The sequence below is a fragment of the Natator depressus genome, chromosome 5 (assembly GCF_965152275.1).
Source record: "Natator depressus isolate rNatDep1 chromosome 5, rNatDep2.hap1, whole genome shotgun sequence".
Taxonomy (NCBI): domain Eukaryota; kingdom Metazoa; phylum Chordata; order Testudines; family Cheloniidae; genus Natator; species Natator depressus.
This window is the reverse complement of record NC_134238.1, coordinates 40,817,131-40,843,620: the sequence shown is the minus strand read 5'-3', so window position 1 is coordinate 40,843,620 and position 26,490 is coordinate 40,817,131. Positions and strand designations below refer to the sequence as shown.

The window sequence follows — 26,490 nt, the reverse complement described above, 5'->3', positions numbered from 1 at the left end:
CAACTTTCTTATAATATATTTTACCCTAAATTACTGACATAAAGTCTCAATTTTAACTCTTTTTTAAAGTATTTTTTTCTGGGAATTATATATTAAATATTGTATCTGTCTCTGTGCAGGTATTTATATGACCCTCATCAACATAGTATTTGAATTTCCAAGCACTTTTAATAGACTTATAAAATGGATGCTTGCCTTTAATGGATGGAATCATTATCACTTACTTTTTTACTATAAATATCTGTGTTATTAAAAAAAATAAAACTCTTCAAATGTAACTTACTGAAATACTTCTTTACCCACCAGTGCATAACCTAATCTGTGGAAAGCATTTCCTCAAACTATTAAGGAGAAGAGTTTAACAGGATTCAATAAAGAATTAGACATTTATATGAATAATAAGAGAATCCATAGTTACATTAGAAAGGAAAATATAGACCCTCATGCTTCAGGGCATCCAGCCACTAACTGCCTGGATTTAGGGAAAGAAACTCCATATGGAGAACCTTGCCTCGGACAGATCCATGAATATCTGCATAATCTCCAATCAGTGGGTTTTGTTAGAACCACAGGCACCTTCCACAGGGCAAACCCTACTGCCCTAATGAAAAAAGTCCATTAAAACTGACTACATTTGCTTATGTCAGCTGTGTTTCTTTTAGAGAAAGAGACGGTATTTTGAACTAGGATTTAAAATATTCTGCCTCAGATGTTTTGAATGGGCACATAAGAATGCCCTTTTTTGTTTCTCTAGCTGGTGGAGCATGAGGTTTTGTAAACAGAACTGTGATGCCCTACAGCAGCCTTACTTAAAAAGAAGCTATATTAAAGGTAGACAGCTATAAAAATCCCTATAGTTTAGAAAAATTTTATAAAAAAGTGACTGGCATGTGTATGGCTAGCAAAATAAGAAGGCTAAAGGTCTCATTTATTTATGTTGATGCTAAACTCTAATGTGTGTGTGTGGGTATATATAAATACTTCTGTACATGAATGCACTTGTTGAAGGTAAATTACAGTCATTTCATTATTGATATTGCCGTGTTTTTTCAATGTTCCTTCATTATGATTATGCATATAACACCTTTTATATCAAAGCACATTTGACAATTTAGAATGGACTTCTTGTTAAAGAATATAATTTTCTGATTGCCCTCCCTACCTGCATTAATTGGAGAGAGAGTGTTTCAGTTTACCAAAAGCCACATCCTTACTCATATAAAACACCTGTTAAAAATTGGAGTTTTGCCTGAATAACTTCAGGCTATATTCTGCTCTCAGTTACATTGCTGAAAATCCAGAGTAACTATGTTCATCTTAAGTAGAGTTACCCTGGATTTTCACCAAGCATAGAAAGCAGAATTTGGTCCTAAATAAGGAGTGCAGGATTTGACCTCATATTACGTAAATAAGATTTGTCACACCAGATTTATGAGATGATAAAATTATTGTAATCTGCATCATTTTATAACGGGTTCCTGGCTTCATACTGACAGTATGTATGTTCAGAGTATGTAACACATATTGCAGATGCTCAGCTATTGTCTGAAAAATATTTCAGTAGACATGTTAATTCAGTCTCTGAACAAATAGTAGCTGGCACGTATAATGATTTTCTATACCCCATCCCTGGTGTCTTGGCATTGCTTTTATTATGTCTGCAGTGTTAGTGTACTGAAATACTGCAACAAATTCCTTTTCCATTGTAACTTCACCCAGACTTTTTTTAATAGAAGAAAATATCATCATAAAAATTCCTTAATGGGGAACTTTCCATATTGTGTTATCAAACTATTAGTTGAATAGTAAGTGGAGTGTTTTTACTTAAGCAGTCTTAGAAACAGATCTTAATGTCTAAATTCTAAAAGAATTGAAAAGACACCAGTCCTCTTTAATGAGAAATTCTAAGTAGGGTTGTGAATAGAAAAAAAGAAAGTTAGTCTTTAAACTTAAGCTCCTGGTGTATGTTAAGGATTTATAATACAGGATTTAGCTAAAGATAATTAACAAATCACATGAGCCCTCACCAATGTCTAAACATGGCTAGAGAAAGTAAAATATCAGTCTGTTATCTATACAGGGAATGCTAATGCCTATAATTGGTCATTGTCTGACCCTTATATTTTTCTGTCCTGATAACTCTATCAGCCTGAAAGCTAATTCTGTGTTTTCTGTAAAATCTTTCAGTGGTGTTATCAGGGAGAGTGCGTACCTTTTGGCACTTGGCCCCAGAGCATAGATGGGGGTTGGGGTCCGTGGTCAATATGGGGAGAGTGCAGCAGGACCTGCGGGGGAGGAGTCTCCTCATCCATAAGACACTGTGACAGTCCAGCGTAAGTAGCTAAAGTAAGCCGGAGCCAACAAAAAGATACATTTGGAAATTATTCAAAATTGTGGTTTCACATATTATCTGTAAAAATGTTTCACTAGTGTGCCAACACTTGTCTTAAAAAGAGCAGACAGAAACAGCTATACAGGAGAAGTTTGCTAAGCATTGTTTCACATTTTTTAAATGTATGCATTATACATGTACTATAAAGAAAGTCAGGCTTTATATTTAGCATTAACCAGAAAAACTTTCCTCCACAAACCTATTTATGCAAAATTAATTTATCTATGCCTTAGATATAATTCTGTCTTCTTAAAATATTATGTCTATGTTGTTCATATTGTATGTAAAATAACGATTGCTATTTAAGTATTAAAAAGCAACACAGAATATTTTAAGGGTTAGGAATACGAAGAGTTACATACAAATCACAGTGAATAAAAATTACTGCCCATGTAATAAATTTTGCCCATATCACATCTGATACTAATTGTTTTCCTGAGCTGCCACTCCCCATTGACTCTCTATATGGTTTGGCTACTCCTCTCCCCACCACTACTATCTGTCGACCAAGCCAGCTGTCTTCTTCCCCACTGCTCCTATTATTTACAGTTTTGTCCTTCCCTGGTGCTCCTGTCACCTTTGTCTGCTTCTCTGTGTCCTAATCCACATTCCAGAGAAGGTCTATCAGGCAGGCACTCTTCTTTCTCTCGCCACCACTTCTCATTTTAAGTCAGGAGCTTCTCTTTGCCCCTACTGTTGCTCTTTTTCTGGCTAGGCCCCCCCTTGCTTTTTCTACTACTGCTTGCTCTTTTCAGGTTTTTTGCACCTCATCCTGGCTACAGTTACCTGTAGCCTGGGACACTTCTCTTCAGCCCTACTTTTTTTCTCTTCATGCCTGGTGGTGTCCATTTCCTTCCCCAACACTGCTCTCATAAGACTGAATTCTCCTCAATACATCAGGTGACATAAAGATATGATTTTAGAATAATGTTATTTGATTAAGTGTGATATAAAATACCTATGAAATGAAAATTTGTTAAATAAATTTTCTAGTTACTTATAGATATTTAATTAATTTTAAAATAAAATAGAATACTAAGATTTTTTTCTTACCTGCTTTTTACTTAATTATCATCAGCCAGTCATGTGGTGCCTGACTAAACTCTCACGGAAGTCTACGTAGCCTTTCCTTGGACTTCAGAGAGAGATGGATAGGATCTTGATGACATTGGGCACTTTGAGGGCCAATTTCGGTTCAGTCACACTAATGTAAATCTGGAATGACACTGTGGCTTCAGTGGAGTTACTCCAGATTCACAACTGTGTAATTTAGATCAGAATAAGATAACTGCTCTATAAAGAATGCAGCCTTAGCTACTGACCTCATAATATGACAAATAATCTTTCTATATTTTGTTATATCTACAGATTTAATATGTGAAATTAATACATAATGTTTGCACACTATTCATTATAATTTTGAAAGGCCAGCATGGATAAATAGAAGGAATATATTTTAATTGCCATTTTATTGTATATCGTTTAATTCTATAGTTTGTGGATCTATGCAAACTACATAAATATTATATAAAGTTAGGATTTTCAAAAGTGCTCTGCAGTGCTCTATTTCTGCTCCCATTGAACTCAATGGTCAAATTCTCATTGATTTTGGTGGGAGAAGAGTTAGGCCAACTTTAAGCACTTTTGAAAATCCCACTGTAAATTGTATATATATAACTGTATTTATTTACATCCTACATACACAGTATAAAGTCATGTATATACTAATACAACACATAAATAAATGTTCTTTCAGACCTTCTGGTGGAGGAAAGTACTGTCTTGGAGAAAGGAAACGATATAGATCCTGTAACACGGATGTGAGTAAAACTGTATTCAACTATAATAATTAATCAGCTGTCTGTTTTTTTCCTCTGGAATCAATGGACAAAATTTGTTTTACTGCACTGCACTTTAAGTGGGGAGTGGGGGCTGTTGTCCAGCTTGCTGGGGGAAGGGGAATAGTGCTTTACGTCCAGGAGGGGAGCGAGGCTCAGAAGCTGTTGCAAAAAGAGGGAGTGGGTCAGCATGTTGACGCAGACGCATCCCCAGGAACCGGAAGGGCTGGGGAGTTCAAAAGGGCCAAGCCTGGTGGGGGAAGCCCCTTTTCCCCAGACCAGGTGGAGCAGCACCCACCCTCCCTCCCCTTGAGGTGGCAAAATACCTGGTTTGGTCAGGACCTGCTATGGGCATTGCTCTAGCCGCTCTTTTCTAGGAGTGCTGGGAAGTAATTTTTTCCTCACCACCAGATTGGCTTAGGTGGAGTGAGGGGTTTTTCGCCTTCCCCACAGCAGGTTCAAGAAGGGCTTTGTTATGGTGAGTAGGGAAGGATGTTAGGCTATGATGTAGCAACTCATTGTGTAAGTGTGGGGCGCATGTCCAGTGCAGGTACTCCATAGGGAAGGGATACAGGATAAATGTCTTGGTAAATGATTTTAAGAGGAGGTGGTTAAAGGAGTAAAATAAGAGGGGAGTGGGGGGGTTGGGGCTCCTATGAATGGTAAGGCAGGAATTTGAGGGGGCAGGGATGGTAAGGTCCCAGAAATGGGTTGGCTGGGGGACCTGAATGGAAAAGAGGGGGGTGTGCTGGTGGAAGCCCCCATCCCCCAGATGAACCATGTAGTGAACCATGTAGTTACCTGCACTGCACACTTTATCTGCCAGGTAGTCCCAGACATCAAATAATGATGTTGCAGCTAAGGCTGTCAAGCAATTAAAAAAATTAATCGCGATGAATCGTGTGATTAATTGCACTGTTAAATAATAATACAATACCATTTATTTAAATATTTTGGATGTTTTCTACATTTTCAAATATATTGATTTCAGTTACAACATAGGATACAAAGTGTACAGTGCTCACTTTATATTTATTTTTATTACAAATATTTGCACTGTAAAAAACAAAACTAATAGTATTTTTCAATTCACCTCATACAAGTAATGTAGTGCAATCTCTTTATCATGAAAGTTGAAGTTACAAATGAAGAATTATGTACAAAAAAAACTGCATTCAAAAATAAAACAATGTAAAATTTTAGAGCCTGCAAGTCCACTCAGTCCTACTTCTTGTTCAGCCTATCCCTCAGACAAACAAGTTTGTTTACATTTGCAGGAGATAACGCTGCCCGATTCTTATTTACAATATCACCAGAAAGTGAGAACAGGCATTCTAATGGCAATGTTGTAGCCGGTGTCGCAAGATAGTTACGTGCCAGATGTGCTAACGATTCATATGTCCTTTCATGCTTCAACCACCATTCCAGAGGACATGTGTCCATGCTGATGATGGATTCTGCTCGATAACAATCCAAAGCAGTATGGGCCGACGCATGTTCATTTTCATTATCTGAGTCAGATGCCACCAGCAGAAGGTTGATTTTCTTTTTCGGTGGTTCAGTTTCTATAGTTTCCGCATCGGAGTGTTGCTCTTTTAAGACTTCTGAAAGCATGCTCCACACCTTGTCCCTCTCAGATTTTGGAAGGCACTTCAGATTCTTAAACCTTGGGTTGAGTGCTGTAGCTATCTTTAGAAATCTCACATTAGTACCTTCTTTGTGTTTTGTGAAATCGGCAGTGAAAGTGTTCTTAAAATGAACAACATGTGCTGGTCATTATCTGAGACTGCTATAACAAGAAATATATGGCAGAATGCGGGTAAAACAGAGCAGGGGACATACAATTCTCCCCCAAGAAGTTTAGTCATAAATTTAATTAACGCATTATTTTTTTAACAAGTGTCATCAGCATGGAAGCATGTCCTCTGGAATGGTGGCCGAAGCATGAAGGGGCATATGAATATTTAGCATATGTGGCATGTAAATACCTTGCAATGCCACCTACAAAAGTGCCCTGCAAATGCCTGTTCTCACTTTCTGGTGACATAGTAAATAAGAAGAGGTCAGCATTATCTCCTGTAAATGTAAACAAACTTGTTTGTCTTAGCGATTGGCTGAACAAGAAGTAGGATGGAGTGGACTTTTAGGCTCTGAAGTTTTACATTCTTTTGTTTTTGGTGCAGTTATGTAACAAAAAAAAATCTCCATTTATAAGTTGCACTTTCACGACAAAGAGATTCCACTACAATACTTGTATGAAGTGAACTGAAAAATACTATTTCTTTTGTTTATCATTTTGCAGTGCAAATATTTGTTATAAAAAATAATATACACTTTGATTTCAGTTACAACACAGAATACAATATCTATGAAAATGTAGAAAAACATCCAAAATATTTAATACATTTTAATTGGTATTCTATTGTTTAACAGTGTGATTAAAACTGTGATTCATTGCGATTACTTTTTTAAATCACCAATAATTTTTTTGAGTTAATCACGTGAGTTAACTGTGATTTATTGACAGCCCTAGTTGTGGCCTGATTAAAACCATATCAAGTGTCTCCTGTCCTTCTTTCGGTATATCTGGACAACTGGTTCAACTCCACGGACTTCAGTGGAGTTATAGAAGTGTTGCATTTTGCACTCTGTCTGCATCTAGCATAGATCCTTGACCTGAACAGTCTGATTTCATGTCAGGTGCTTAGACAAATAAATATTTAAGTATCTTTTATAACAAAAGATCATTCTGTATAATTTTTCTTTAATGCAGCCTCATCAGTCAATTTATAAAGTCTTCATTGGCCTAATCTACGTTTGTTTAACCTGAAACTAAAGGTCATCCATAGAAACTGCTCCAGAATACTTTGGTCTTTTACTTAGACTCAACCATCTTGTGGGTTATTGCTCTTTTAGTTAATATATTTTATTAATTAAGAAAAACCCATATGTGGCATTTAAGGCTTCAGTGAAATTATAACAGGGATGAACTTGCCCAAGAGAATAAGATACAATAGGCTGCACTAGCACTTAGAAGTATAGAAATTCTAGGTTAATGGAAAAGTGTTTAGCTCTTCTTGCACAAAACCTTCACCACTCTCAGTTTCACACTCAATATCCAGAGGGTAATACATTGTTTTATCTCCAGCAAATACTGAAATGTTATGCACAACTAGTGAAAAATTTCCCAACCAAACTTTTTTCGATGGAAAATGTCTTTCTGACAAAATAAAAATACTTGCGGAAGTTTGAAAAAGATCAAAATGAAGTATTTTATTTAATTCAGTGGGAGGGAAAACAACTTTCTATTACTTGCTTATGTGTGAGTTCAGGGTGAATGTGGGGTGTAATAAATGAGGAGGATTTCAGTGTTTCCCAAGAATATGGCGATTTATTCCTTTTATCACCCATGAAATGGCCAATTATTTTCCTTTTTTTACCTTCCCAGGATATATTCCATCCATATTACCCCACACAACAGAGTAGATTGGGAAGACACCTCTGTTCCCCTAAATGTGTGTAATAACATGGCTTCAGTTATGTTGCAACTAAGATATTAAATTTAGTTAACTCTGTGATAGAATCTCCTACTTTGTCAAAGATTATGGTCTTTGTCACAAAGGTCTGGTTTCAACAGAGCTGAGGTGTTCTACTATGCAAGACTGAGACTGGAGAACTGGGACCAATTGCAGATCACTGGCCCCATATGAGTAGAGAAGAAATGATCCTGGGAATATAGAGGCCTTAGCAAATGGGAACACCAGATGAAGAGGGTGGTGCTATTGTCTTGGATGATCAGAATAGGCATGGAGACAAGGAGCACACAGCTGAATCAGACTTTGGAATGGAAGCATGAACTTCACTTTTGCAGGAAGTCTTTGCTTGTGAACCTCTTGGCGATCTTCAGAGGTTTGGATAACCCACAGGAGGATCAACAAAGGCAGGATTGGACTTTATCAGTGGAGTTAATGCCTCCATTCCTAGTCATAACCTCTTCTTCCCCTCTCCCTGACCCCTGGGATGGATGGAGGGGACAGAGAGAGTGGGAGCACAGTAGATAGACCTAGTTATGGATCAGAGCCATGTACCTTATAGCTGCAGTTAAGTCCTGCCTGTGTCAACTGTCCCGTGAGTCATCAGAGGCACAGCTGCCCCAAGGAGCCACTGTTGACTACTCAGAAAGAAAGCCCTGAAGGGGAGACTGAACCCACCCCATGTCTCCAGATATGAGCAGTTCATCTGAGGTGGAGCTTTTATGGAAGAGACAGGAATGCCTCCTTACCCCTAGCATTGACAATTACTTCCTCCTCCCCCAACAAATGGGATCTTTACCACAGCCCGACCACCATTCTGCTGTTATGTGCTGCTCTGTTCCCGGACACTCTATTCTTGGCAGTGGGCCCCCAGTGTTCTAACTTGTTGAAGATTGAATAAGGATACAAAGAAGGGCTGGATGCCCTTGCTACATGTGTATCTTAGGTTTACAACACCATAAATTGCATGTAGCCTGCATAACAGGAATTGTGCAGGGCTTTTTGTGAAATTCTTGTCAGTTATGCCAAAAAAGACATATTTTTATCTAAATTATTTGAAAACTACTATGTTTTATATTAGAGGGGAGCATCCTAAGTGCCTGTGTGAAATTATGGGGTAATTTTATATGGTAAGAAGCTGGCAGGAAGAGAGTAAAAAGTCGTGGGATTCAGCCAGGCACTTTTTTAAAAAGAATGATTTTTGAATGTATGTATCTGAGAACAGGAGAAGTTTTCAGGCTACATAGTCATCTGAAATTTTGAGAGACACAGGAGTTTTTCCATTTTTTTATTTTACATTGTTTGCAAAGGTTTGAGGTAGAGAAGAGTATGACGGTCACACTGAAGATCAAAGGGAACCTTTAATGTATTGGAATAGAGTATTGTTGGCCCAGAACTTAGAGAAGATCAGCTCATGAATGAAGAACAGCTGGTTGAAGCTGACCCCAAGCAAGACAGAAGTTATGCTGTTGGGCAAAGGAAAGCTTTTTGAAGTGTTTGAAGCCACAGCAGTCTGCTCTGATTGAAGATATACATCCACAATTGGTCAATTCAGTTGGTAGTTAAGGAATTCTCTTGGATTCCTTGCTGACACTAAACTTACATAGCAGTATCTGTGAGTAACACTTTCTACCATCTTCAGTTAGCTAGGAGACTCCATCCCATCCTGACAGATGTTGACCTGGTCTCAGTAATATATGGCTTTATCACCTCTTGGCTGGACTACAGCAATTCAATATACCTGGGCATGAAGCCTTCAGTGCTTAGGAAACACCAGCTAGTACAGAATGCTGCAGCACTTCTCCTCAGCAACAGAGGCTACCGCAACAATATCAAACCTGTCTTCTGCTCCCTCGCTCCCTTCAATGGCTTCCGACAGACAGAGCTTTCTTTGGGGGACAATCCAAGACCATGGAATGAATTCCCACAAGACCATCACAAACATCACCACCTTCTGCTTCAAATGCAAAGCACATTTCTTTGGCTTGCCTTCTCTAACATAAACACATAGCAACATGCATATTTGTTTTAAAAAAAACAACCCTACCAAAACCAAACTGTGCCCTGCACACACTTCTCCCCTGGGGAAAGGATGGGAGAACAAATGTTGTGACAAATGTTAAGCAAGTTGCATAATGCACTACTGGAAGGCTCTCAGATATTATGGTTCTGACACTCACTGTGTTCTATGTTTTAGAAGCTGCCAGAACACAGCAGATTATCAGTATGTATATTTAATATATAGGGTTATTTGGACCCCACCATGATTGTGTAGTTCCTCCATATCATGGTTGGTTATGTAAACAACAGCAAAGGACACAAGAGATGGCAACAAGTATGGTTGTCTAATATGTGGTACTAGACTGGTTATTCCTATGAAACTCAGGTGACATTTACTTCAAGAAATACATGAAGCCCATTTGGGAACTGTAAAAATGAAAGTCCTTATCAGGAGTTGTGTAGTGGCCAGAGACTGATACACAAATAGAGGTAATGGCAAAACAATGTCAAGGTTGTCAGCAAACAGAGGCCTAAACATGCCCCTCTGCATCCTTGGGAGTAGCCAGCCATTGGAGTGAATCCTCACAGACTGTGCTGGTCAGTTTATTGGACATACGTTTTTGATTGCAGTAGATGCCCATTCTAAATGGCCTGAGGTATTCTGTATGAAGTCAGCTAATTTAGAGCAAATGATAGAAGTGTTAAGACAATATTGTTTTCAGAGACAGGAATTCCTGAACAGGTTGTATGTGACAAGGAATTCAATTTATATCTAAAGAGTGTCAATTGTTCGTCAAAATAAATGGTTTCAAGCATGTGACTTCAGATCCTTACTACTCTGCTGAAACAAATGGATTAGTGGAAAGACTTATCCACACATTCAGGCAAGTGATTCATGCTATGGCTCCAGATAGAGGTAGGTTACAACACAGGAGAATTTGAGACTGAGAATTTTCTATTGGCCTAAAGGAATTTAGTACATCCTACTACAAATCAGACACCCGTGTTGCTGTCTATGGGATGTAATTTAAGGTCTATCCTGGTCTTGTTAAAGCCCAACCTACAGCAGGCCATTGTAACGGTATATTTGGCCCTTTAATGCCAGAGGGAGAAGTCTCAAAGCCAGACAACCCCTTCCAAGACAGAGAGAGACCCAAAGAATAACAGAGTCATACACAGAGACAGTGATGAAGTGATACTAAGGTAACAGTTGGTGTCTGGAAAACCCCCAGGCTGCTGTTACTTTTAGGGCTAGTGGCAAGTTCTGGGAAAGAGGGCAGCATGTAATCTGCCTCTTCCCTCGTAACATAGAGAGACACTGATAGATAGGAAGAGGATTGCCTGCTAATTTTTCTCAGGCCAGGAAGAATAAGATGGAACTGTTTGACTCTGCCTCCAAAAATGTGGAAGAATATTGAAAACTTTCCACCCCAGCAGGAATGGAGAAAGGAATGTTTGGAAGTGAAGATCTTGTTAAAGTTTTGTTTATTTGAGAGGCTTTGCTTTCAGTGTGGGCAGAGCCAGTTGGATGTAATTTAATGGGCCAGCTAGGAGAACACAGCTCAGGGTCACAGCATGCTACAGACACTCTTAAGAAACAGTGTGGTCAAATGGTCACAAATAGTCTGAGACTGAACTAATTTGTAGAAACCTGACATGATTACCTCACAGAATAGTTCTCTCTGTAAAGCTGGCTGGAAACAGGAAATCCCTTTCTGTGAAAAATTTTGCATTGTTGGAAAAATTTTCATTCTGAACTAGGACGAAACATTAAAAACACAAAGTTCTTCTTCAAGAGATGTCCCTGTGGGTGCTCCACTCCAGGTGTTTGTGAGTCCCTGAGCCTTTGCTCGGAGATTTTTACATCAATGCTCGTACCGGTCACGCATGTGCAAAGCCTGCCCCCACACTCTGAGTGTACCTTAATAGTACGCATGCGCGACCGGTCTCCTCAGTTCCTTCTCTACCATTCTTGCCCTGAGACGGAGCTCAGCAGACTCGTTAGAGAATTTTTCTCTCCCTTGTTCAACTTGTTTTCCCACTTAGTTTAGCTTACCAGTAATAGTTAGGTACCCTTTTCCCTTCTCTTCTCTTTAAAAAAAAAAACAAAAAAAACAAAAAAAACCTTTTTTGTTCCTGTCAGCGCAGCGGCTTCCGACATGCCTGGCTCTCCAGGTTTTAAGCGCTGCTCTAATTGTAATGATGCCATTCCTCTTTCAGATGGCTATTCTAAATGTATTAAATGTTTAGGGGAGTCCCACATTCCTCAGAAATGTGCCCACTGCAGCAAGTTGAAATCCAGGGCATGCAAAGACAGGGAGCTGCAGCTAAAACTGCTCCTGCTGCAAAAATCTCTCGCACTGGCCTCAGACCCGGGCTCTGACTCTGCTGTACACTGCAGCCCCCCTGTTTCAAAGAGGGTAAAGGAAGCTTCAAAAAACCATCAGTCTCTCACCCGCAAAGGGACAAGCCTTCTCTGGGGACTGCTTCCCTCCCTGCGCTCCCCCCGGCTGAGTTCCTTTGATGCGCCGGGCTCCTCCAGCCACACAAAACCTGCCTGCGGCTGCAGCGCTCACACTAACCTCCAGTGCCGAGGCTTCAAGCTTTCAGTTGCCTGCCTCTCACATAGCACCGTTCGACACCGCAATGGAAGTGGTGCCGATGCATACTAGCCTGCCTGACCCACCGCAGGCTCCTCTCACTCTCCTGGCACCGTCAGCCTTTGAACTAGCTGACAGTGACAGAACGCTCAGGGCACCGGTGCAGAGGAATCCCTCCTCACAACAAATTCCTCTCGCTCAGCCCTCCCCTCACAGAGGCACTGCCAGTTGTTCTGCCTGATGAAGCATTGCTTCCTCCTCCTCCAACGTCTTTGGACAACTTCTCAAAATTTCAAGACCTTCAAAAAGGGAAGAAGGAGGATCCTGGGAACTACAGGCCAGTCAGCCTCACCTCAGTCTCTGGAAAAATCATGGAGCAGGTTCTCAAGGAATCAATTCTGAAGCACTTAGAGGAGAGGAAAGTGATCAGGAACAGTCAGCATGGATTCACCAAGGGCAAGTCATGCCTGACTAATCTAATTGCCTTCTATGACGAGATAACTGGTTCTGTGGATGAAGGGAAAGCAGTGGACGTGTTGTTCCTTGACTTTAGCAATGCTTTTGACACTGTCTCCCACAGTATTCTTGTCAGCAAATTAAAGAAGTATGGGCTGGATGAATGGACTATAAGGTGGATAGAAAGTTGGCTAGATTGTTGGGCTCAACGGGTAGTGATCAATGGCTCCATGTCTAGTTGGCAGCCGGTATCAAGTGGAGTGCCCCAAGCATCAGTCCTGGGGCCGGTTTTCTTCAATATCTTCATAAATGATCTGGAGGATGGCATGGATTGCACCCTCAGCAAGTTTGCAGACGACACTAAACTGGGAGGAGTGGTAGATACGCTGGAGGGTGGGGATAGGATACAGAGGGACCTAGACAAATTGGAGGATTGGGCCAAAAGAAATCTGATGAGGTTCAACAAGGACAAGTGCAGAGTCCTGCACTTAGGACGGAAGAATCCAATGCACTGCTACAGACTAGGGACCGAATGGCTAGGCAGCAGTTCTGCAGAAAAGGACCTAGGGGTTACAGTGGATGAGAATCTGGATATGAGTCAACAGTGTGCCCTTGTTGCCAAGAAGGCCAATGGCATTTTGGGATGTATAAGTAGGGCCATTGCCAGCAGATCTAGGGACGTGATCGTTCCCCTCTATTCAACATTGGTGAGGCCTCATCTGGAGTACTGTGTCCAGTTTTGGGCCCCACACTACAAGAAGGATGTGGAAAAATTGGAGAGAGTGCAGCGGAGGGCAACAAAAATGATTAGGGGTCTGGAACACATGACTTATGAGGGAACTGGGATTGTTTGGTCTGTGGAAGAGAAGAATGAGGGGGGATTTGATAGCTGCTTTCAACTACCTGAAAGGTGGTTCCAAAGAGGATGGATCTAGACTATTCTCAGTGGTAGCGGTATTCTCAGGGCAACTCTCCGGTCTCTAGGAATTCAATCCCCTATGACCAGAAGATGAAAATAAAGATACCATCCTTACCAGCAACCACGCTACCCCACATACACCCAGCAATTCCATAGATCTCACAAGCAACCGCAACAACAGCAACGCCAGAGACCCAGATACCAACGCCGCTGTCCCAACTCCTCAGCAGTGCCTAAACCCCCTCTGACCAATAAGCAAATTTGACGCCTTGGTTGAGGGTACAGAAAACAATATTCCCACTTCAGCACTTACACTGCCTGCCCCTATTTTTGGTCATCACCTATACCCATTCTCCCATCAATGGTGCAATATTGCCACCGACAAGTGGGCTTTAGAGGTCGTCACTGTTGGCTATTCTATCCTTTTCCTCTCCCCACCTCCCACCCACCCTCCCTCCCCGTTCCTCTTCAGGGACCCCTCTCATGAGCAACTGCTCCTCCAAGAAGTACAACATCTCCTTCAATTGGGGGCAGTGGAAATCATGCCCGAACAACACAAAGGGAATTACTACTCCCATTACTTAACAGAAAAGAAAATCAGGGGATGGTGACTGATCCTTGATCTCAGGCGGCTAAACAAATTTATCAAAAAGCAAAAGTTCAAAATAGTTACCCTCACCACCATAATCCCAGTGCTGGAACAGGGCGATTGGTTTTCAGCCCTTGACCTACAGGATGCTTATTTTCATGTGACTATTCACCCAGCCCACAGACGTTTTCTTCATTTTACTCTCGGTTTGACACATTTTCAATACAGAGTATTGCCCTTCGGCCTATCTACCGCCCCTCGAGTTTTCTCCAAACTCCTAGCCGTGGTTACTGCCCACCTCAGAAAACAGGGGGTTATAATATTTCCTTACCTCAATGATTGTCTCCTCAAAGCCTCAACGCTCGACGAAGCTCTTCGATCCATGCAGCTTACTGTCGCTTGCTTCCTTTCCTGTGGCCTGCAAATAAACAAAAACAAATTCACCTTATCTCCTACCCAACAACTGGAGTTCATAGGAGTGCACCTTGATTCCCGAATGGGAATAGTGTCTCTCCCGCTCAATCGTTTCAACACCATAAAACTCCTGGTTACAAAACTTCGCAACAGTCCCCAGGTCACTGCACGAGACTGCCTGCAACTATTAAGCCACATGGCCTTGTGTACTTTCATGGTCAAAAATGCACGCCTATAGATGAGGTGCTTCCAAACTTGGTTGGCCACGGTTTACAGACCAAACGTACACGCTCTAAACAAGCCTCTACCCATACCCTTCAGAGTCAAAGACTCCCTCCGATGGTGGACAGTTCCCTCCAACCTCTGCTCAGGAGTCCCTTTCCTCCAGGATTCCCCATCACTCATAATGACTACCAATGAATGCCTCATGGGATGGGGAGCGCACATGTCGCACCACACAGCCCAGGGGCTATGGTCTTCCACCGAAGCCTCCCTACACATAAACACACTAGAACTGCAAGCCATACGCAATGTCTGCTGTCACTTCCTCCCATTTATTCAGAACCAACATGTTTGGATAATGACAGACAACACTGTATGCATGTTCTATGTCAACAGGCAGGGAGGGGCTCGATTTCACTCACTTTGCACAGAAGCCATGAAGCTCTGGAATTGGTGCCTCACGAACAACATCTGGATATCAGCCGCCTATCTTCCCAGGGCCCTGAATACCACTGCGGACGAACTAAGCAGCTGTTTTCCCTGGGATCATGAATGGGAGATAAACAACATGATCATACGCAATATATTCCGCGTTTGGGGCTATCCAACCCTGGGCCTCTTTGCGATTGCGAAGAACAAGAAATGTCCCGAATTTTGTTCCAGAGCAGGATTGGGCAAACATTCCCTAGGAGATGCATTCCTGATCTCATGGGCTCAACACTTAATGTATGCTTTCCCCCCAATACTAATTCTCCACAGAGTTCTGACAAAGATATGAACAAATCGTACCACTGTAATTCTGATTGCCCCGTTGTGGCCCAGACAACCATGGTTTCCGTTCCTCACCAGAATGTCAGTTCACCCACCGATTTCATTGCCCTCACTCCGAACCTCCTATTGCAGCAACACGGCCGATTTCTTCATCCCAACCTGTCCATGCTTCTCCTCAAAGCTTGGTTCCTACATGGTTCTCCCAAACTGAACAGCATGCTCTGAGCAGGTTCAAAGAGTGCTTCTACATAGCAGAACACAATCTACTCGCATCACCTATCTCCGAAAGTGGAAGCGATTCACACAATGATGCTCAACTAAACAACTTCCTCTTACTTCTGCACCTCTTCTGCCCATACTTGACTACCTATTAGACCTTAAGCAATCTGGCCTTTCTTTCAGCTCCATCAAGGTCCACTTAGCTGTTATTACAACTTTTCATGACAAGATCAATGATAACTTTTTTGCTCATCCAATCACCATGTGTTTTCTCAAAGGGCTCCAATCCCTATACCCAGACATTAAACCTCCTACCTCTCCATGGGACCTTCACGTAGTATTATCCTGCTTAACTCAACAACCATTCGAGCCCCTAGCCACTTGCTCCCTCTTACACCTCTCTGTGAAAACAGCATTCTTAGTGGCAATCACCTCCACCAGACGTGTAGGAGAAATAGCAGCTCTCATGGTGGACCCACTGTACACACTATTTTTTAAGGACAAGGTTACCCTCCGACTACACCCCAAATTTCTTCCAAAGGTACATTTGTCATTCCACATCAATGAGCCAATACACCTACCAACCTTCTTTCCTAAACCACACACAAACTTTTTTGAATCCACAATGCATACATTAGATGTACGCAGGGCTTTGTCCTTCTATTTGGATAGAACCAAGCCCTTTAGAAACTCTTCTAGACTCTTTGTCTCCATTGCGGAGCACTCCAAAGGGACACCTATTTCTACCCAGAGACTTTCAAACTGGATTTCTGACTGTATCCAACTATGCTATCAAATAAAGAAAGTTATGCCTCCAGCTGGCATCTACTAGATCTGTGGCTACCTCCGTGGCTTTTCTCTGCAAAGTTCCTCTGGCTGACATCTCTAAAGCGGCCACTTGGACTTCTGAACACACATTTGTTAAACATTATGCCCTTACTCAAGGCCCTCATTCTGATACATAATTAGGCAGAGCTGTATTATTTACTGCATTCCTACCAAATCCAAAGTTCCTACCTCCTTGAGATACACTGCTTTTAAGTCACCTGGAGTGGAGCACCCACAGGGACATCTCTGTTGAAGAAGAGGAGGTTACTCACCCTGTGCAGTAACTGACGTTCTTTAAGATGAGTGTCCCTGTGGGTGCTCCACTACCCACCCTCCTCCCTTCTACTTCAGAATTGGGGTAGCCTCCGTTGTAGAGAAGGAACTGAGGAGACCGCTCGCGCAAGCATGCTATTAAGGTACACTCAGAGCGGGAGGGCAGGCTCTGCGCGTGCGTGACCGGTATGAGTACTGCTGTAAAAATCTCTGAGGAAAGGCGCAGGGACCCACCAACACCTGGAGTGGAGCACCCATAGGGACACTCATCTCAAAGAACGTCAGTTACTGCACAGGGTGAGTAACCTCCTCCTTTTCCATGGGAAGAGTTTCCAAGAAAAATTCTGTTTTGGGAGAACCAAAACAGAATTTTTGAGCATTCTGGCTGCCACATGGCAAAACTGAAATTTTCTCATTATAGTTTTTGGTTTTGTGAAAAGGGCATTTTTAATTGGAAAATCATTCAAAATTTTTTTTTTCAACCTGCTCTAGTCCTCTCTCTTATAGGATAGAATTGGCACCAAACTTGTCATAGAGAAGACACATAAACTGGCTTTTAAGCACAAGTTCAGCAGGATGTTCTATATCAGTGATTCTGTGATAGGGTCTTCTGTGGCCAGGCGGCCTAGTGGCTAAATCGCTGGTCTTTCAATCTGTAAGGCCAGAGGGAGTAGCAGGGGAACCCAGGCCCTCCCTCTCCACCGGGTCCTAGCCCAGGATCCTGTGTAGGTCAACCCCTAAACAGGGGAGGTGGGTCTCCCTTCCGGCAGAGGGGTCTAGACCCACTTCCGTAAATTACTTCCTACAAGTCTCTTTAGTTTGGGGCATGGCCCAGCTAGTTAAGTTGTCCTGTGGCCGGAACTTATTTGCAGGTTCCCCTTGGCAGGAGAGCCCTTACTTGTCTCAAGTGGCTGCACTGGCTGGCAGATCGCTGATCCATCCCTTTGGGCAGGCAGACAGAGAGGTCCTGTCTCCTCACCAGTCAGCCTCCAATTGAGCCAGACTCCCTTCCCCCCCCCCCACGCCCCTGAGGCCTGGCATTGGCTGCAGGTATAGCGGGGTGGGGCTAGCTGAACCCAAAGGTTTTCTCTACTCCCTTGTAGATGCCTATTAAAAATATCAAGCTTACAAAACAGCAACACAGAGTGTTGTAATAGTACCAGGCAACCTCATATATCTGTTTTTACTATAATTCATCTTAACGCTACAGAGCAGGAAGATGTTGCTGACACAGCTACACCAGAAAGTACAGACTGTTCTAGACATTGTTGTGATGCCTGTGAGACTGTATCCAGAGAGAAGGAATAAAGGACCTCTCAAATTTAATGTGTAGCATGTTGGATTTGTAATGATAGTAATGCATTTGTAACTTTTTCTTTTTAATATCATTTTACATTACAGGGACAATAGTATATAATTTATAGGAATAGTGTAGTATTCTTTTAAATTGCTTGTGAACCCTTTACTTGCACTCACTGTGTTGTGTGTGTTAGAAGCCACTGGAATCCAGCCAGAACAACAGTGTGTATATGTAGCTAGGCCTTACATGTTGTATATATTTAGTAAACTTGGTTAGTGGGACCCCACCATGCTTGTATAATTCCTTCTTATCATGGTTGTTGTATAAAAAATAAAGGATACAACAGGAATTCAACTTTAACTATGGTATTGTGCCTCTATAACAGCTGTTCCCCTTCAAGTGCTTGTGCACGTTTATATTCCACTTCAGATGTATGCATGCCCAGTACACTCAAATCAGAGATTTTAGCTACAGTATCCACTGGGGCAGCTCATGCATCCTGTGTGTCCTTGTCCCTCCAACTGAGGGCATAAAGGCTGTAGCTGCCCTTGTGGGGCAAACTCTGAGCCAAACCAGGGCTGCTCACTCAGCTGCTACGGGGAGTCTGCACTCAGGCATCCAGCAGCAACCTATCGCTGAGCAGAGCCTGGGTCAGATAACCCGCAGGCTCAGGTATTTTTCAACAACCCCACCAGAGCTGCAGATCAGACTGAGCAACGGTGCCACCTGGCCAGGAATTCTCCTGCTGCCTTGCCCTTCACCAGATCCTTGAGACTCTCAGGCTGCTCCTGCCCCAGCCTTGCTTGAGTCCTGTCCCAGTATCATCCTTGCCCTACTCCAGCCTTGCTCCAGCCCTGTCACTGACCAGCTCTAGCCTTGCCTCCCACTCCTGATCCTCCCCAAGCCCTCGGACTCTGACTGCGCGGCTTCAACCTTTGGCCTGCACTGGACTCTGGCTACATTTCTGATCCTGGTTTGTCTATGGACTCTGACCTTGGTTTTGATTCCAGCGCCACCCTTGGCCCAGGCCCCACCCTACACTAGCTGCAACCTACTCTCCAACCATTAGGTATGATTACTGGAGGCAGCGCCTGACAGCCCTGAGCCACCATCAGTTCCTTCACCCCCCTCTCCCCACAAGGCTACAAGTTGGGGCTCTCTCTTATGCCTTGAGCTCACAGTCTTTTCTAGCTTAGCAGTATTTTTCTAATATGTAGATAATTTTTAGGGTTAGTGTTAAATTTTTAGAGTTTCCTTTGTTTATTCCCAGGTGGGAAAACTTTTCTGTTCCTAGGCGGTACTCTGGTACGGCATTACTATGCAGAAATCCACAGGATTTCAACATTGCCCTTCATATCAGGCTGCTTTGCCCATTGCCTCCTTTCTCTAGGTGAAATGCATGTAAGGGACAGGTGCAGCATTTACAATAAGGACATGGAAATCTTGTCAGGCACACTTACTGGAGTAAATAGAGAAATCCATGCATACAGCCTTGGCTCCAGGCCAATCTGGAGCTGAACAAGAAAAGTTCTCCTTCAAAAGTGCTCCAGCTGCTCCAAGTGCTTCTTTGGACTCCCACAAGAGGAAAAAGCACTTGAAGTCACACACGGAGAAGCAACATGGAGAAGCGCTCCTTTCCTGGGGCCGTCTTTTAAGACAGCCAGTTTTCCAGTTGTCTTCAAGAGAAGACTGAGCTGAGAACCAGGAAGGACTCCTTGACCTCTCACAAGAACGCCAGCTGGTGTATTTCAGTTGATACCGGCTCCCATAAGCCCTCCAGTACTGAGGCAAGGGCAAGGCCCCAAGAACATTGCTCCACACTATCATCTAAGTTGTTTTCAACACCAGTAGCATCGACCACTAAAGCTCCTGTGCCAATGGCTGTCGTACTGATGCTTTAAATATTCATGCACGTGGTGCTGATGGTGGAGGTACTCCTACTGTGAGTCCCATCACCCGCCAACCCCCGGCATGCATAGATGTCAGGGACTGCTCTGCCTCCTGGAAACAGATTTTCCCTTTCTGCAACAAGCTGTGCTTTTGGGGCTTTTTGTTGCCAGCCCTGTGACCATCAATTTCTACAGTACCACATAGACTTTCCAAGCGGCCAAGCATTCTGACTGGTACTGCACTGCCTCTGCCGAGGAATATTTGTTTTCTTCCCCTGAATTCCAGAGCAGAGAGGCTTCTCCAGCCAGGTCTCAGAGATTCAAGTTCTTGCCTCCTCTTACTCCAGGAGAGCACTCCTCACTGGGAGCTCCAGTCAATGACAAGGGACTTTACCCCTGGGTCCCTCAGCTTGTCCCCAATACCTTATTGTTACCCATCTTGGTACTATTGGACACCACGTGGCATCCCTCAAGCTACAAGGGTAGAGTCAGCCTTCCACTCCCAGCCCAGGTCATTGACTCCACCTCCAGAAAGACACTATACCACCTCCAATGCCTGAGAATGTCACCAGTTGGATCCTTCCAATGAGATTATAGAAGAGGAAAGGCAGCACGTGCCCACATATTTAATCTTCCTCATCTCATGAGACACTAGTGCTTGAATCATCCTTTCCAGATATGATTATAAGGCCTTTCATGATCTTATGTGGAGGGTCTCATTGCCACTGGGTAGACAAGCAGAGGTGGTTCCAGGGAATTTCCCCAAACTGCTAGACGTCCAACAGACTGGATAGGATAGCATTACCTGTAAACAAGGTGCTGCTCAACCCTGCCAGACTGTTTGTACAGACACCTTCCTCCCTGACACCTTCCTTGAAAAGGATGGATTGCTGATATCAAACACCATATTAAAATATTTTTCTCTTGCCTTGTGCTGCATTCCCTGATTTTGCCCATGGGGAATCATAGATCAAGGCAGGGGCACAGTTCAAATCCATTCCCAAAGACAAAGAGCCCAAAAGCTAGACCTCTTTGGTAGGAAGGCTTACACAAGATTTAGCCTACAAATGCATATAGTACACTATGTTGTCAAAATAAGTTTTTATTAGTTGGTACTCCATGACCAAATTTTCCAACAAACTCCTCCAGGAATTGAGAGAGGAATTAAAGACTTTGGTAGCTGAAGCTTTTCCATGGTAGAAGATCCTTACAGGTGGCACTTAATGCTGAAGATACAGCATCCAGGTTGATGGTGATAGCCATATCTATGCCATCATGATAGCCATCATCCCTAGGGAGGTCCAAAACGCCACTGAGGATTAGCTGTTTGAGGGGTGCAAGCTTTTTGCAGACAAAAACTGACAAACTGTTCATTCTCTCAAGGGCTCCCAGGACAATGCTTCATTTCTAGAGGTGTGTACACCAGTCCCAAAAAGGAGGCAATGGAGGCTTCAAAATAATTTAGAGGCAGCCTTCTTCCCAGTCCCAACAGACTGACTCTCTCAAAAAACACAACAAGTTTCCAAGGAGAACACTTTCAGCATGTGCCTCAATGGGCTGTCTGCTTCACGTCTGTTCTACTTTAAAGCAGCTGTTTTGACTCCTTTGTCGAGAGCAGAGTATCTGTCAATCAGGATTTTCCCTACCCATCCCTTCCCTTTGGGAAATGGTTGTACCTTTACCACAGGGTCTGGAACTCCATAACTAATGGTCAGTGGGTTCTAGACACTGTGGAACTGGGTTACACCATCCAGTTACAGACCTTCCCTCTCCCCCTGCTTCTCCATCCCTATTCATGAGGCCATACTGTTTCATGATGTACAGTCTCTTCTAGATCTCAGAACTACAAATGAGGTCCCTTTACAGCACAGCAGAAAGTGCTAGGGTCATTGAGACTGCTCTGGAGAAACTACAAACCCAAGAGACAATGCTGGTACAGTCAACCCTGGAGGCATATGCAGCTGCTAGAGAGCTACATAAGCGCTCAGTATTGGTTTCCCTGGTAGTACAGGAAGGCTTCCAACTGGTACTGGAGACTAGGGACCCTACTCTGGCCCCTTGGCAACTCAGGGTGCTGTTGCAATCAACTTTCCTTTACCAAGGAAGCTGGTACCATTGATGGGGAAGCCGTCTATGATTTCATTCGCACTACCATCTCTGGGCTATCTTTCTCTGGCACCAGCGGAGTCTGCTCCCTTATTATAGGAGATCTAAGAGTTTTCATCTTTTTCAGACTCGGATGTTGGTTCTATGTGTCTCAGCTGAGACAGGGCATCCATTCACTGTCAGAGATTTACGTAAAACCTTGGGTCTCACCTACCAAGGGGCAATGGCTCAGTCAACTATGGGCTGCAGGACCATGCCAGTGAACTTTCTGGACCCTGTGGTGTTACTCCCCCAATGACACCAGAGACAACATCTCCTTGTTGCTGGGACTGGGACTGAGCAAGTGGAACCCATTCCAGCAGTTCCTCCATCACAGAAGATCAAGCAAATGCCGTCTCAGTGTCTAGGCTTTATACCTCAGTCACAGAACCTGCCAAGAAAGAGGGTCAGAAATTACAGGAGGTGACCACCACCACCTTCTTCTTCAGCTGCAAATTCCTCCTGTCCAGTGGCTTCATCCATACAAGTGTTTTTCATGCATTGTTCAAGGACAGACTGCCATTCATAGGTGTTGTCTTGTATTTTTCCTGGTGGGTGTTCTGTCCCTTCCCCAAGGCCCCACCCTTGCTCCGCCTCTTCCTGCCCTGCTCCACCCCTTCCTCCAAGGCCCCCCGGCCTGCCTGCCACTCCCTCTCTCTGTCCCCCATCCCCCGAACACCTCCTGCCCGATGAACAGCTGGCGAGCCCCAGGCTGGAACCAGTGTGGTTGGTAGGGGCTGAGCATTCCCTATATTTTTTCGTGGGTACTTGAGCTCTGAAGCACCCACAGAGTCAGTGCCTATGCTGTCGGTCCCCAGAGCTGCCATCTGCTCCTACCTCTCTGTTTGCCAATCATTTACCCCATTTCCTAAGTGCTTGGTCCGACATCACTTCAGATCAGTGGGTGTTAAGCACAGTGAACTTGGAGGTACCCTTTAGTTTGTTTCTTTTCCCCTTTCCCACCCTCCTTCCACATCCCTCTTCAGGGACCACTCTCACGAGACCATCTTTCAGTAGGAGGTCCATTCTCTTATTCAAATAGGAGCTGTAGAGGAAGTTCCTCTGTTCCTCAGGGAGGGGTTTTTATCCCTGCTAGTTCCTTATTCTAAAAGCGAAAGGCAGTCTCGGGCCTATCTTAGATCTAAGAAAGTTACACAAATTCCTGAAGAAAATAAAATTCTGCATGGTTATCCTAGCCTCTATTATTCCTTCCCTAGAGCAAGGGGACTGGTTTGCTGCCCTCAGCTTGAAAGACACATGCTTCCATATGGTGATCCTGCAGAACCAATGGCAGTTTCTCTGGTTCGTGGACTCCATTACCAATTTACAGTGCCATTCAGCCTGTCAGCGGTGATAGCAGTGTTCCTTTGAAAGCCATGTGTCCCCTTACCTGGATGATTGTCTGGGCCAAGGCCAAAGCTTTTCTATCACATTCAAAGTTTGAAATGCGTTGGAGCTTAGTGCTGCAACTGAAAGCACATCCTGTCACTACAGTGTGCAGCTGCCTCAGGCTCCTAGGGTACATGGCAGCATGTACACAAGTAATGCAGCACTCCTGACTGCATCTCAGAAAGCTACAAGGATGACTTGCTTTGGTGTATTTCCTGAGCTGTCATTGCCTAGATATGGTGGTTTGTGTACTAAGGATGACACGATTACCATTGGACTGGTGGATAGACCATCTGAGGTGTTCCCTTTTCTCCCCCACAACCAGCACTCACTTTAGTCACAGATGCATCATCCCTGGGTTGGGGAGCACATATGGGGTTCCTGAAGACTCAGGGTCTTTGGTCTTCCCATGATCTGAAGGCTCATATAAATGTCAGAATTGTGAGCTGTCCATCTTGTTTGTTCAGCCTTCCTTATAGATCTCAGGGGAAAAAATCTGCTTGTGTTTACATAAAACATAGTTGCTGTGTTGTCTGATAACAGACAAGGAGGAGAGGATTCCACTCAGTTGTGCCAGGAGGCAAGTCTCCTGTGAGTCTGCATAGCCAATTCCATTCACAAGAGAGTTGCTTACCTTCCAGGGGTCAGAAGGCAGTGCTCGACCTAAGCAGGTCCTTTTCCTATCATCTGGATATGGCCAGATCAATCTTCCAATTGTGGGGGACTCCCCAAGTGGACCTGTTTGCAACAAGGACGACCAGAAAGTGCCATCAGTTCTCTTCCCCAGGAGGTCACAGCTAAGGTTCATTGATGGATGCATTCCTGCTGCCATGGAAGAACACCTTGTGGCATGCTTTTTCTCCAGTCCCGTTACTGCCCAGAGTCTTGTCCAAGTTCAAACAAGACTATGCTCACATTATACTTACAGCATCGGTGTGGCCTCAGTAGCACTAGTTCTTGATCCTGCTAGGCTTGTCCATCAGGCTCCTTTGTCCCTCCCACTGGATCCAGATTGCCCAAGACTATGGCGGCCTTTTTCACCCCAACCTGCAAGTCCTCCACTTGACAGCCTGGATGCTTCATGGCTAACACCATTAGAAAAGACTTGCTCAAGATTGTGCAAGAAGTAATTCTAAATAGTAGAAAGCCTTCAACTAGGAATACTTATCTGGCTAAATAGAAGTGTCTTTCCATCTGGTCCTGCCAGAAAGACATTCCTCTGGAGCAAGCCCCCATCTGTTTTCTGTACGTGAAACATCAAGGTCTAGCAGTTAACTCTATCAAATTTCATATAGCAGCTATCTCAGCTTTCCTTCCTTCTGTGAATAACAGATCTTTTTTTCCTCAATCCCGTTGCTCTCAGGTTTTTGAAAGTGCTGGACAGAATATACCCAGAGATGCCAGAACCTATTCCCCCATGGTATCTGAACCTGGTATTAGCAAAGTTAATGGAACCACCTTTTGAACCATTCATGACTTGTTCTCTACTCCACCTCTCTACTACGGTGGTGTTTTTTAGTGCAATTACCTTGGCAAGTAGAGTGGGTCAGTTGAGAGCTCTGGTTTCACAGCCTCCCTATATGGTCTTTTACCAAGGACAAGGTTTACCTTTGCCCTCAAATGAAGTTCCTGACAAAAGTGGTTTCCAACTTTCACATTAATCAGGCAATCTAATTGCCAACTTTCTTCCCAAAGTCTCATATTCATAGAGATGAAGAAAAACTCCACTCTTTACATATCAGAAGAGCTTTAGCTTTTTTCCTAGACCAGACTAAATCATTTAGATCATCATCACAGTTGTTCATTGTGGTGGCAGACAGAATGAGAGGCCACCTAGTACCCTCTCAGAGGATTTGCTCTTGGATTTTATAGTGTATTCATTTGTGTTGCCAGTTGGCTGATGTCATTCCACCAACTAAAGTGCTAGCCCATTTGGAAAGAGCAGAGGCAGCATCTGTGGCTTTCCCAGCACATGTTCCTAATTTGGACATTTGCAATGTGTCAACTGAGTCATCAGTACACACACTTGTTTCACGTTACACTATAGCTCTTCAATCCAGGACAAATGCCATATTTAGGCTTGTTGTCCTACATTCAGTTCAAAGAGACTCGGGGCCCACTTCCAGGTCAATCTGCTTGTGAGTCCCCTACAGTGTAATGGACATGTGCAATGCATCTCATAGAACAATCGTCATGGAAAGGTAGGTAACTGTTTCTTACAGTAGTGCCTAGTAGGTCCAACCAAGAATGGAGCTCCAATGTGCTAGATAGAGCAGTAGACATTCCCTGCCCCAATCTAGTTAGGTTTACAGTCTAACTAGAATTGTTCTGGATCTGAGGGCATACAGGAATAAACTCAGAAAAAGCTTAATGTAATCTTTAATTATAGGTAACTATATAAAATATCTGAAAGTAGATCCCTTTATTGATAGGGTTCCTCTTTAATACTTCTAATAAAATGTGTGGGGAATATTCATTTTCTCATGGTATCTTTCCATTGAGATATAGCATCAAACACTTTAATAGTTAATCTTGTGGCCTCTTGAAGACTTCTTGTGGCAGCTTAGAGACTAACAAATTTGAAGTTGATAGATTTCCACTCCATACGGCTAAATTCAGTGCCATGCATAATGACAGGTTTCAGAGTAGCAGCCATGTTAGTCTGTATCTGCAAAAAGAAAAGGAGTACTTGTGGCACCTTAGAGCTCTTAG

General features: G+C 43.3%; 1 protein-coding gene across 1 annotated transcript in view; it reads left to right on the top strand.

The window, feature by feature from the left end:
• ADAMTS6 (ADAM metallopeptidase with thrombospondin type 1 motif 6) overlaps positions 1 to 26,490 on the top strand; it is a 316,147-nt gene that overhangs the window by 189,933 nt on the left and 99,724 nt on the right. The window contains exons 13-14 of the mRNA XM_074952624.1: positions 2,188 to 2,333; positions 4,149 to 4,212. Coding sequence (XP_074808725.1) covers positions 2,188 to 2,333; positions 4,149 to 4,212 — 210 coding nt within the window. The remainder of the gene's footprint in view (positions 1 to 2,187; positions 2,334 to 4,148; positions 4,213 to 26,490) is intronic.